The sequence below is a fragment of the Culex quinquefasciatus genome, chromosome 1 (assembly GCF_015732765.1).
Source record: "Culex quinquefasciatus strain JHB chromosome 1, VPISU_Cqui_1.0_pri_paternal, whole genome shotgun sequence".
NCBI classification, from domain to species: Eukaryota; Metazoa; Arthropoda; class Insecta; order Diptera; family Culicidae; genus Culex; species Culex quinquefasciatus.
Window position 1 is genome coordinate 130,760,071 of NC_051861.1, and position 13,650 is coordinate 130,773,720.

General features: G+C 33.8%; 3 protein-coding genes across 20 annotated transcripts in view; 1 reads left to right on the forward strand and 2 right to left on the reverse strand.

Moving 5' to 3' along the window:
• The window catches only part of LOC6041670 (nuclear factor 1), a 38,802-nt gene extending 37,498 nt beyond the window's left edge, over positions 1-1,304 (reverse strand). For all 5 annotated transcript variants that reach the window (XM_038266782.1, XM_038266780.1, XM_038266779.1 and 2 more), the window contains exon 1: positions 911-1,304. The gene's annotated coding sequence lies outside the window, so the exon portion shown is untranslated. The remainder of the gene's footprint in view (positions 1-910) is intronic.
• Positions 1,305-5,288: 3,984 nt separating this feature from the next.
• Positions 5,289-6,179, reverse strand: LOC6041674. The gene is made up of 3 exons (XM_001850849.2): positions 5,996-6,179; positions 5,628-5,928; positions 5,289-5,570 (listed from the first exon to the last, which is right to left on the reverse strand). The coding sequence occupies exons 1-3, from the start codon at positions 6,112-6,114 to the stop codon at positions 5,346-5,348; spliced, it is 645 nt and encodes a 214-aa protein (XP_001850901.2). The 5' UTR covers positions 6,115-6,179; the 3' UTR covers positions 5,289-5,345.
• A 140-nt stretch (positions 6,180-6,319) lies between these two features.
• The window catches only part of LOC6041677 (disks large 1 tumor suppressor protein), a 78,202-nt gene continuing 70,871 nt past the window's right edge, over positions 6,320-13,650 (forward strand). For 8 of the 14 annotated variants that reach the window (XM_038249573.1, XM_038249583.1, XM_038249582.1 and 5 more), the window contains exon 1: positions 6,320-6,470. The gene's annotated coding sequence lies outside the window, so the exon portion shown is untranslated. Of the gene's footprint in view, positions 6,489-6,836; positions 6,854-13,650 lie in introns of those variants that run through there. The other 6 variants (XM_038249576.1, XM_038249574.1, XM_038249575.1 and 3 more) reach the window with 6 other exon arrangements.

Here is a 13,650-nt window from a genome sequence, read left to right on the forward strand (position 1 = left end):
AAACCTTGAATTTTTTTTAACGGTCAAATTTTCCCGAGGACCATAATTTCAAAACAGCAAATATCACAACAAATTTCACGGAGAGTGAAAAATTATAAAGCCAGCATAAATTTTATTTCATATTTTTGTCCCACCCCTTTCAAAATTTTCTTGAGAAGTCAGGAGGCAGAAATAAATATTGGTAAACTATTTAAAATATATTCTATCAAGTTTATTTATGCAATTTTAATCAAATAAAGGCTTTTCGTTCTCCCTATAAATTAATATTTTTTTGACATAAATTGGAAAAAGAGTTTAACATTTAAAATTATTTCCATAAAAACTTGATCATGTTGCACATTTTAAACCGTCTAAAAATTGTTTTAGGCAGTTTGTGATTGTTTGGAATTTGAATTTTAGGCTCATAAACTTAAATTTAGTTTTTTTACTGACTGCAACCAGAGCCGATTTGTTTGAATTTTGCAATACACGAATTTTAAAGTCAAAACATTTTTAAAATATCGAATTCAGAATGGTGTACTTATTTTACAAAAACATTGATTTTTTTATGATTACATGAGAAGTGAATCTGACTTTAGATTACTTTAGATTCTTAGATAAACTTTTGATAACGACGAATGTCTTGATTAAATTATATTTAAAAAAATATACGTTTATAAATGTTTAACATTTCATGTTTGTAGAAAAAAATTGCAGTACAAAAATAGAAATTTGAATTTAGTTTCGATAAATGACAAATATAGCCGGTACAAGTATTTCATTGTTTTAGTTCCAAGTTTGATTTAATAGTCTCCATTATTTAAGACATTTCCCCAGTGACAATTTGCAGCTCTGCCGACGACAACAACAAGGCTGTAGCCGCACACCACCCAGCAACTAAACGCACACAGTGACAACCATACGCGCTTACTAGGATAGGACGATGAGATTGCTGCTGCTTAGAGAGGAGGAGAATGATCCTGGCGAAGTTATTATATTGGGGGAGTAGTGGGAGGAGTAACAGGAACAAGACGACGGGAAGAAGAAAACAAGGAAAAAGGGGGGCACAGCCTGCTGCACTTTTCACACTAGCACATTTTTTTGTTCTGCTTCCTGGATTTTCCTCCTTTTCACAGCCTGCTCTAATAAGTTGCGCTTTTCTTCTTTCACTGATTTTCTCGAGGCACTAAATATGCAATTTTCAAACTTTTTCTCAAAATTATAAATTGTTCAAAATAAAAACCGAACGAGGAAAAGACGACACGAAAAAACCGACAGACGGATAGGAAAGACAGATGAGAAGAGAGATAGAGAGAGAGAGACAGAGAGACCGAAGAGACGAAACGAGTAAAGTGAGTGAATGGCTGTTGGCGACCAGACTGGTGTCGGTTTCGTGACTGCAGCCGTGCACTTCTCACTGCTTTGGTCGTTTCGCGTTGGGCGAAACGCCGGGCGAAAATGCACCTCACCTCAGTACTGGCCTGCAAATGTGCCACGATGACAGATGGTGCAGATCGAAGGATGCTGCGGATGGGAAATTTTCGCCCAACTATGGGAAAGCGGTGAAAAACTAAGAATAGATTTAGTTTAAAAAGGACGTTTTTGAAAACTATTTTCATTTGCCAATGAGTTTAATTTAATATAAAATTGTTTGAAAAGTGCACGTTTGTCCTTTAAAACGGCTTACTGTTTTCAGTCTACCAATTTGGATAACTTGGATAAATAGATCAATTTTACTAAAATTATTTTTTTTGTGTTGAAAAGTATGCGTTTTGTTGTTTTCACAATGCATTTGTAAAAATATAAGGGACTAGAAGGAATTTTCATCATTTAAATTTAAGATCAGCTGAAATCAATTTTAAATGCGATCCCCTGTGTTTTGGGGTTGAGTTGGGTTTATTCGAAAATCTCTGGGTTTCATTTGGGTTTATTCGGAAATCTTTTAAATGTTTGTTTTATTTTAGTCAAATCTTTCTTTTTTTGACGATTGCAAAACAACTGAAATAATTTAAAATGCATTTTAAAACACTTTTTTCATTGAATTGTAGAAACTATAGCTTGTCATTGAAACTTTTGATATTTTGTAGACATTGTTGTCGATTTGTTCTAAAATTCATTTCAAATTTTTTGAAGTTTTGAAATATTAGGATTTGTAAGTTTTGATGGAATCTTTGCAGTCTGGAATTTCAAATCTTTAAATTTTAATGTTTTTGTGTTCTGAATTTTTATTTTTTTTTTATTATTGGAGTTTTAGAATTAAAGTGGTTTAGAGTTACTGTTTTTTATAGTTTTTCAAATTTTGGACTATTGCTATGTAAGAAATTTGGAATCTTAAAATTGTGGAACCGGGATTTTTTTAATGTTTTGAAGATTTTGAATTTTGAAATAAGGAAATTTAGAAATTTTGGAGTTTTGAAATTTAGAATATAAAAATATAGGAATGCATAACTTTAAAAATTCTTTTTTTTATAAAACAACAGGAGTTTTTTTTTAATTTTGACATTTTGAAATAAAGAATGGTTGAAATGTGGAAAACGGGAAATTTTTAAACCATGAAATCATTGAATATTGGATTTTTTGATAAAAAGATAAAATAAATGTTTTTTTTTAGATTTTGATGTTCAAAAATCTAGAATTGAAGAATTTGAGAATTTGGGATAGTTTAGAAATTTAGGAAACTACGAATTATCGTGGTTTGGAGTTACTGTTTTTTTTTTTAATTTTGGACTTTTGCTATTTTAGAAATTTGGAATCTTGGAATCGTGGAACCGGGATTTTTCAATGTTTTGAAGATTTTTAATTTTGAAATAAGGTACACGCAGCAAAATAAGGCATATTTGAATCAACAAAACGTTTTGTTGATTTGAAAATCATATTTTTTGTTGAATCAACGCTAAACGTCAAAGCAGCTTTTTCAAAACAACAAAAGACTTTTGTGGAATCGAGAAAATCAAGGTTTGTTTCAACACAAAATCGGCGTTGATTATATTCTACAAAAAAATTGTTAATTCAAACCTTGTACAGGCTGATTCTACAAAACTTTTTCTGCGTGTAATTTAGAAATTTTGGAGTTTGGAATTAAGAATATTAAAATTTAGGAATGCAGAACTTTAAAAATTCTTTTTTATTGTTAAACAACAGGAGTTTTTTTAATGTTGACATTTCGAAATTAAGAATGGTTGAAATTTGGAAAACGGGAAATTTTTAAATCATGAAATCATTGAATATTGGATTTTTTGATAAAATGTTAAGATGATTTTTTTTAGATTTTGAAGTTCAAAAATCTAAAATTCAGGAATTTTGGAAATTTTTGATATTGGGATAGTTTTGAAATTTAGGATTGTAATTTGTAATTTGGAGTATTGAAGCATTCAAATATTGAAATATTGAAATTAAGCATTTCTTTACCAAACCCGAAAATGATTTTTTTTTATATTTTTAGAATTGGCTCAAACTTTTTTCCTATGACAGAAGAAGCAATTTTGCCATACCAAAATTGTGAGTAAATATTCGAAAATCTATATCTTGTGAAGGAATTTTCTGATCGGTTTAGTGTCATCGGCAAAGTGAAAGGTATTGGTGAGGACTACTCAGAAAAAAAATGATACAGGGAAAAAATATTGCCAATTTTTTATTTAACTTTTTTCACAGAAATTCATTTACCGAAAATCGTTAATTTTAAAATTTTGTTTTTTTTATATGTTTTTTAGGGGACAAAAATCGCAACTTTTAAGCCAAGAATTTGCCACCGAATTATAGTTTGCTCGACTTTTTTTTACTTAAGTTTTTAATGAAAAATCTTATTATCAAATGAAAAATACTTTGAAGATTTTTTGATGAAGTGCACATTTTTCAAGATAAAGTCACATAAAGTTTAAATTTAACTTAAAAGTTCCAGTGTATCGATTTTTTTTAATAGTGTCCATTATTGTACATTCCTGAAAAAAATGTTATTCGAAAAGTTCACAAAATTCCAATAAAAATGTCCAAGAGATATTATTGTTGCTGAAACAAAGCGAATAAAAGAAAAAGAAACAAGATAATTGAAGTTTTTAAGTGTCATCCAAGCAACTTTTTATTTTCTAGTGTCAATATCTTAGCAAGGTCCAAATTTCAATCTTTGCCAAAGATACCAAGTCGATCAGAAAATTGCTTCTCAATTTTTAACAACAATCCTGTTTATAAAAACGGCAACATTGTTTTTGAATTGTTCTGCAATTTGTTTCAGAATATTTTTATTTTTTTATATTTAAAATTTGGAGATTATTGGAGTTTTAAAATTTTTGTGTTTTGTAGTTACTGTATTTTTGAGTTATAATTTAAAAGACGTTTTTGCATTTCGAGGAATCTCGGAGTTTTAAATGTTTTGTTTTTTTTTTAATTCCAGAAGTTTGTAATAGATTATTCAGAAATTTTGATGTTTTGGAATTAAGAATTTTTGAGTATTGAAATAAGGAATTTTAAAATTTGGGAATTAGGAACTTTTCAAATTTTGGAGTTCGGAAGTTTAGAATAGGATAAGCTCTGAAATTTGAAATTTCAGAAAATGTAGGAATTTGAAAGTTAAGAAATTTTTAAATTAGAATTTTCGAAAATTTGAATCAGTGATTTTTGGACTTTTGTAATTTTTTGAATTTTAAAATGAATATTTTGATTTTTGGGGTTCAGAAATTTTAGAGATTTGTTAGTCTTGGAGTAATTTTGAGATTTGTTATTCGTCGTTATGAATTTTGTGTTATTGGATTTTGTTATTGTAATAACAGACTAATAACATTTTTATTATTCTTCGAACAAATTTTTGTTATTATTTTTCGATCGTCGCAATAACAGTTGGAGATATTCTTCAATAACAAAAAATGTTATTCCAAAGTTGTGTTGGCTTTCAACCAATATCAGACCAATAACAAATTTACCGTTATGTAAAAATTGATTTTTCCAGATGATTCCATAACACTTTCTGTTATTTTAACAGTATTTGTTATTGAAATGGCATGAATTTTGTTATTACCGTCTGCCCGGGAACTGTTTTTTCGTTCCTAATGAGCTGTATATTAGGAACGAAGTAAAAATTAAATTAAAGTTTTTAGGTGTCACCCAAACAGCAATCAATTTTTAAATTTCACGAAAAAAAAAAGTTTTTGAAAATTCAAGATAAAAAAAGAGCACATGCAAAAATAGAACAACATGGGATAAAATTATGAAAATAGATACAAAATAAATTTTTGTTTGTAGATAAGGTTGATAAAACTGTAGGAAAAACTCAACAGGGTGAACGAAAAACAAAAGTATTCTCAGAAAAACAAAACTTATACTCCATTTTAAATTATATTATTCACAATTTATCTACAACTCAAACCAGGAACTCCTCACGAATCCCCGCGCTCCTCCCCCACCGGCTCCAGCGCCAAATTGATCCGGTACACCGCCTCGACCTCCTTCCCGGTCAGGAACATCGACAGCAGCAGGTTGAACGCCAAAAAGGCCGTCGCCGCCAGCGTGATCGGCCCCGTCATCCTGCGGTACAGCCGGAACACCTCGCGCGGCTCGCTCGTAATCGACGGCAGGCGGTAGGTGAAGTGGCGCGTGGCAAACTACGATCAAATGAAATTTTGAAATCGAGGGGGATTAAAATGTCAAGGCCTACTCACCATAAAGGCGGACATTGGCGCCAGCAGCATCGGGTAGGCCGTGCTGAAGCCTGCCTGGATGAGGCCGGCCCGGGTTTGGACGCAAACCGGGCAGCCGGTTGGGTTGAGGATCACGTCCGGGACGATGAACGCCTTGTGGAAGAAGGTGGTCATGATGGCCGGGAGAACGACGGCGGGGAGGTAGCTGGACAGGCGGCCAAAGGTGCCGAGCTTAAGGCGGGCCCGGTAGTGCGAGTTGATGTAGATGCTGGAGACGACCGTGGCCGAACCCAGGATGCCCGGGGTGTAGATTAGGGGCCATCTGCGAGGGGGGAGAAAGGTGGTTGAGTTAGAGGTGGCGAAATGTCAATCAAAACCTGGATACAAACACGTCCGACCGGTTCTCCCAACCTTCGATGATCTTTCCGAAGTAGACGAGGGCCTGCGTCTCGGTCAGCTTGACCGCGTCCTCCGGAACGTCGGTCTTCTTTTTATGTAACAGCGCCATGGTCGGTCCAAATCGATCTCACAGTCGCCGGTTTGTTTTTGTTTACATCGCGCGAGAACTGTCAAACTCGCGTGCCATCTCTGTTTCAAAGTTGGAAGCTTCGACCTTTTTTATGGCAAACGCTGGCAACCCTAATCGTGAGAGCGAGGGTTGCTTTTCAGGCCACCCTCACTGCGCGCACTCACACAAGCGCGAAAACGGTGAGGAAAATCGGGAGGAAAATCGTCACTGCCTGCCTCACTGTTGGTTCTATTCTGCGCGTGAAAAGACACGGGGTTCGTTCCTCGCGCGTATCGCGGAATCGCGGCCGGACCACTTTTTTGCTGAGGAGGAGGAAAAATAAGGTTTTTGACTCGGTGGGTCATCACGGTATAGTGAGTTCCGATCTAGTGGGCCGCGCAGTTTGGGGGTTCGTGATCGCCTGCTTGGATCCGTCGTCGCGAATCGGTCACGACTGGCAGAGGGCACCTGCTGTGCGTGCGTGTGTTCGTTTGTCCTTTCTGGAGGAGAAAACTTTTCTTTTTCACCTTTCTTTTTTCTGCCTTTCGAAAGAAAATCGAATTTTCCGGATGGACGAGGCACGGCAAGGAGGTTGACCTTTTCCCGTGGAAAACCCGTGAAATTTGAAACCTGCCCCGGGGAGAGGAAAAAAGTGAAGAAAATTGTTTGCAAAAGGAATTTTCTAAACCAGAAAGGAAAAGAGGAAAAAATAAAAGTTTTGGATGCATACATAACTCGCGTGAGCTTGTGGTGGTGAAAGGAAAAGGACAAGCAGGCGCTGGGTGAAAAGTGACAGGATTCTTGGCACGACCGTGGGAGAAAGAGCGCAAGAGAAAGAGAGCGAGCACATTGGCTTTTCGGTGCGGGTCGTCGCCTGCTGCTCATCCGAGTGTGTGTGTGTGTGTGTTCGTTTGCAGTTTCCATTTAGAGCGCAGAGGAAAATCCTCACAGCCTGCTGATAATCAATTTTTGTTATTATGCGAACAAACAAGAGGAAAAATCGTGCATATCAAAGCATGCCGCGCTCGCGCGCGCTTCTCTCTCTTCCTCAACTGACAGCGAAAACACACACACATACACAAACAGACATGTTTTGCCCATTGCAAATGGAATCGGCGGATAATCCAGTTTTCCGATTTTCCACCTCGTTTTTTTCTGCTGCTGCTAGTCGACGTCCCCGAAATAGAGCACACAAAACACACACACACGTGACGCGCGTGCACAAACAAAAGCGCAACCTCCCCCCGGATTCTGACAGGTTGTCTGTCACACACACACACACCCTCTCTCCTTTCTTTCTCTCTCTCTCGGATTGCACCTGGATGTATGCAATTAAACCGACCTACCCCTCTATCATCCCCTTTCTTTCCCTTTTCACCCCCTCTCAAAACACAAACAATTTTCTAATCAAATTGTGTGTTGGTGTGTTATTTTAGAATCGTAGCAGGCGAGCTTTGCTTCGGTCGCTCGTCATCAACGTCGTCTGGTGGCCTTTAAATAAAATTATGAAATAAAAGGAGGGCACAACATCTGTGACAGCGGGGTTAGGGTTTGAGAGTGGGAGCAGCAAGTGCGCGCCCGCCGCTCTCTCTCTCGCTTGTGTAGGTCTGTGAAAGCATAGATTTATTGTGGTTGTGTATTATTTTTAGTATCTCATTTTTCTTATTGGCACTCGATGGATGACGGTGGAAATTCTTTCGGCCTTCTTTTTCTTCGTCTTCAGTTCGGAAAAAAGAGTCTCGCTTGCTTGATGGAAAGCAGAGTGTTCAGAGTCTCTGTGCGGGGGGATAGAGAAGTAGGCCTTGATGGCTGGAAACGTTGTTGTCTTTGATGGGAGATCTAGACGAACGGAAGAGCACACGTTCAAAGAGATGGAATTTCAAGTGGCCTGCTATGCTCTTGCGATAGTGGGATCGAGGGCTTTGATGCCCGTCTGTGATGTGTTCGTCAAATTTAGGGCACTTGCATAAGATGACTTTAAAAATTTGAAGAGAAAATTAAAAAAAGCATTCATAGTTTTTCCCTCTTCAATTAACGTATTTTGCACTGTTATTTCAAGAAATTCTTCTTTTGAATGAAAGAAAATTCAGAATATTTGACCAAATGAGCAAATGTATCCATATCTCAACAAAAATAAAATTTTATCAATTTTAATCACTTCAGATTTGAGTACAGTCCAGACTCGATTATCCGAAGCCTCCAAATTTTATTTCATGTTTTTGGCATCTTTTGAATTTTTGAAAAATTCTCGATGTTTAGTACCGCAATAAGTTTTTTTTTTCCGCTAAAATTTTTGTGTTCGTTAAATCTTACATTTGTTTTGCAATCTGAGAAAAAAATTAAATAAGCATTCATAGTTTTTTCTTTCTTGAAAGTGAATTCAGAGTCATGAATGTTTGTTTGATGTACGTAAATCATGTAAATCAACTAGAAAAATTTCGTTCGCGCTGAATTCCAAAATTTAACATCAAAATAGGGCAGCGAATGACCAAGAAGGTCAACATCAATGCATTTTCAGAAAACTGGATCTGGTACGTTTCGCCGACGGTCATTTCGTCGAATGTCGTTTCGCCGAATGGACGTTTCGCCGAATTGAATAAAAATTAACTTTTTTGTATAATTTGTGCTATTTGTTCGCTGCAGTGCCATCTTGTAATTCACTCATGCAAACTTGAGAAGGAGTGGCAAGATAATAATATAATAATTTAAAAAAGTAAAAAACGTCTCATGTTTCAAAGAATGCATAAACTCACAGAAATAATACAAATAATTTGCTTAAAAAATTAAGAATGCAGAAACTTACAGAAATTTTTCTAAATGTTATGCTAAAAATCAAAAGAACTGCTAATGTTGGAAAGAATACAAAAACTTACAAAAATTATACAAATAATATGCTTAAAAAACAAAGAATGCAAAAACTAACAGAAATTTATCAAAATTATAAGCAAAAAATTAAAGGAACTGCTCATGGTTAACAGAACGCAAAAACTCACAGAAATAATTCAAATGATATATTAAAACAAGAATGCAAAAAAAAACTAACAGAAATTAATGCAAAAACTCACAGCAATTGTATGCTGAAAATAAATAACTGCTTAAGTTTGAAAGAATGCAAAAACTCACAGATTTTTTTCAACTGGATTATTTTTTAAGCGATTGTTTATGCATATAATAATGCATAAACTTATAAAAATAACATACTAGGAAACAAAAAAAAAATAAATATTTGTAAATTCGGCAAAACGTCCCATGCGGCGAAACGACATTCGGCGAAACGACATTCGACGAAATGTCCCGCACCCCAGAAAACTACTTAAAATAACTTTTGAATGAAATAAAATTCTAAATCAGACTCGATTATTCGATTTTCAGGGAGCCACTCAAGTCGAAAATGTCTGGAATTCGTCAAAATCCACAAAGTTTGGGGAATTTGTGATTTTTGACAAAAGTCTGGAAAGGTCTTGTTTTAAAATAATTTTCTATCTTTTGAATAATTTTGTAATACCTTTTTTGTTCAATTTTCAATTCAATTAAACTCAAGTCGTTTTGAGCACTTAATAACAAATTTGTTCATTTCATTTGGCCGTTACTGTTGCAAATATTTTTCAAAGGTGGTGTCTTTTTTCTTCGCACAGTTTTTTTTGTAAAAAAATAATCTTTAACTAGGCATTTTATTCATCCAAGTGTTGAAACCATGGTTTGTCGTTTAAATTATTATATTTTTCTTAAACTTTTTATGAGTTAAGGTTGATTTTTTTAGTAAAGGTTGATTTTCATATATCAAAAAAACTTGACCATCAAATAAAATCCAATGGTTTCTCATGTTTAATGAAAAACAATTGAATAACTTTTTTGCTTTTTGAAAATATCAAAAATAAATTGAATTTATAAAACTGGTAAAATCAGTTTCAAGAAGTTTTTAAATATAGGTCATTAAATTTTTTTGTAAAGAACTAGTCTCATAAAAAAAATTGCATAAAGTCAGAGGTAAAGTTCTTATCAAACTGGATTTTTTATTGAAATAAAATTGGAAACTTTAACTCAAAAATTATTAATTATTGATATTGCAAATAAAATATCAAATGTACAAAAAACATCTCAGTAAAAAACTTTTTCAATGAACTCTCCGATATTTAGATTTTTTTTTAAAATAATAAAGCAGTCCTCACACTCAGGCGTTTATTGAAAAAAATATGATAAATTTTTCTGAGGAATGGGTAATTTTTTGGGAATGGATAATTTTGTAAAATACGATAGAACTAGAGGGTGACGATTCTCGAGATTTTCAATTTCCCGGGAATCGAGAGTTGAATTTGGCCATTTCCCGGGAATTCCCGGGACCCGGGAGTTTTTTTTTCTATGCCAACAGTGGCAATAATTCTAAAGACAATGTAATATTATTGTTTTTTTTTTTTTTTCAACCAACTAAGTTACATTTCATTCATACTTATTCTAAGAAACGTTAACTTCAGTATCCTCTTTATCTGAGGAACTATATCTACTTTTTGATTTTTTTTTCTGAATCTGCAAATACAAGATCGTTTCTTGATCTTTTTCTGACTCAAAATTGTAGTTTAAAATGTTAACGAATCTTTATTTGCACTGAGTGATTTTTTAAAAGTTTCACAAGCTTGTTGCATGATTTTTGTAAAAACAAATAGCTAATTTACAATTTCCCAGTATCGGGATATTTGTATTATGAAAAACAACGAATTAAAAAGAACAATTTAAACTTTTTTTTCCTTTTTAAATTTTAAATATTAATTTATTTTTAAATATTAATTTTTTTAAATATAAATTAAATTTTAAATATTAATTGAAGAAATATTTACAGTTATCAGGGAAACCCGAATATTCACAACTGTTTTTTTTCTAAAATATAATTGAATATTGAGGTTGACATGAAACACAAAATGACTTATTGACATCAAGAAATGAAATTACCTTGATACAGCGAAATTACCCTAGAGAGGATTGCTATCCTCAAGAGAGGATATGGAAATTGAAATTATTGTGAAAAAGCTCTTATAATAAATGAATAAAAATAATTAAAAAAAACTTTAGATTTCATTTCTGGGGTGTAACTGCCAATTTTGGGGTCCAATTTTTGTTTGGCTTCTCTCAATTATAGTTATTGGAATTTTGACAAGTTAAATTTTAAACTTTTTGAATAAGAAGATCAGAGAAGCATTGGTTTATTCGAACTTGGATATCGAACTTTGAACTTCTAATGTTCTATACAATTTGGAATTGTATAATTTTGCTTCGATATTTATAAGTATAAAATTTCCCGGGAGTCTCGACCGAATTTTCCGGGAATCGAGAGGTCCAAAAATGGTCGATTTCCCGGGATTTTTTTCCCGGGAATTCCCGCTCGTCACCCTCTAGATAGAACCAATTATTCTTTTCCTAATGATATCAAGGAACAAAAACTTAACCACATTTTAGTCAAATTTTAATAGTGTTTTGCCTATTAAAAATACAAAATTCCTTTTTTTTTACTTATTTTACATAAATTCCGTATACAAGCAGACCATCCTTCTCACTCTCAGTGTAAACTCTCTCAAGAACAAGTGGAATAGACTGCTTGTTTGCATCCAAGGTTACGCACTTTGTAAAGTTACACAGGACTTGAGGTAAAATTACATTGATAGACACGTAAAATTTAACCATAATATGTTTCAATCTTCCAAAATTAAACGCATTTTTACTGTGTATCCTTTGTATCATAGATGGCTTTGATATAAATCAGGTTATTTTGAAAATTTCTAATCATTCAAATAGTACAAAAATTCCTGGCAATGTCACGCATTTTAACTTTTAGTTCAATTACGCTAATTCAAGTTTGATTATTTTCGTTATTTAAAAATTTTTCAACAAGGGGATCGTGCAAAAACCACGTGGCCATCAAATTTCAAATTTTAAATGCCCTTAAAAAAGGAGTTTTTGTTTCATACTAAAAAGTAGCTATTTCTGATTTTTGAGCATTTTTGTTTATTTATTTTTTGAAGAAAAAATTTCATTTAATTAATGAATTAATTATTAAAAAATAATGTGAACTCTTATCACGGTTTGATCCTATGCTAATATTTTTTTTATAAATATGCTAGTTAAATAATGACACTTTAACAACAAATAGACACACCTTAAATTTGTGTAAGAAAATGTTACTGAATTCTGCTTAAGGCTAGTACGCAGATCGGAAGGAAAGGGGTCAAGAAACAGCTTTACAGCTGAACAAAGGAGAGGGAGCGATTTCTTGGGGCTTTTTTCCACCCTCTCTGGCTTCCTTTAGCTGCCGCTGCTGCCAATTTGATTTTTTTTCTTGACCGGTTCCTTCCGAAGTGCATATACCGCTTTAAGGTGTTCATATATGTATTGATTAAATCAAATTTTTGTACTTAAGAGTTAAATAGGATTACCGCACCGTCCAGGCTCGATTATCCGAAGGCTTTGGAAAAATTTCGCTTCGTATAATCGTAACATGAAAAAATATTGTTTTCTAATAAGTCTGATTTTTTTATTTTTACGAGCTTTTGAACAACTCTAAATTGTTTTAGTTTTTTTTATCCAAGAGGGCAACCAATATGGCAGACAAAACAGCGGTGATGAAATATTGTAAAAAAAAGTTCGGTAGTTTTGAAGGAACCCAGAGGTCCCAGAAATTAAATGTAATGTTAAAAAATACTATTTTTTTATTTCCATTGAAAATTTCAGATAATTGTATTTCGGAGAAACGAAGCTTCGAAAAATCCAGGTCTGACAAAACATTGGGAAAATGCATTAGATAATTTAAAAGGCAATCAATCATTCAAATTTGTCTAAAATTGAGTTACAAAATTTGATATTTAAAGTATTTTTTTTTTCTTGTTTGGATTATACGAAGTCTCGAAACTTCAGATAATCGAGGCTTCGGATAATCGAGTCTGGACTGTCGTGACCCAAGATGGCAGTGATTTTTGAGACTTTATAAAATATTAGTTTGTTAACGAAACAAGCAAACATCCACTTAATTTTGGCTAAGTTGAGGAATAAATTTAATTGGGTTTTTCTAGTGAATCCAAGTGTAGCAACACAATTTTAAAATAATTTATTAAACTTTTATTTGAATTTGAATAAAGATTTAATTGAAAAAATACAGCATAATTCCGTACCTTAAATCCAAAGTCATTCCCTCCTTCATCGATTCCCAGCTCCAATCAACAACCGCACAGCGAAAAACCTCAAACCCATCCGATTCGTGTGTTTTCCAACCGAATCAGCAAAGTAAATAAACATTTCGCTAAAATCATCACTCTCCGGAGGGTCCCTCTAAAACGGCGGTGGTTCCATCTCCCTCTCTCTTGCTCTGCATTCCCGAACCCGACACTCTCATAAACCCCGTGCTCCACCACCCACCCAGCGCGCAGCGCCTTCTACGACCCAAAACAAAGTCTGCGACGCGACTTTTTCGAGAAAAAGAAAAAAAAACTGCTGACCGTTGCCGATTTCGCCTACTACGACAATGTTGTGTGACTTGAAGCCTTGAAGTGAAAT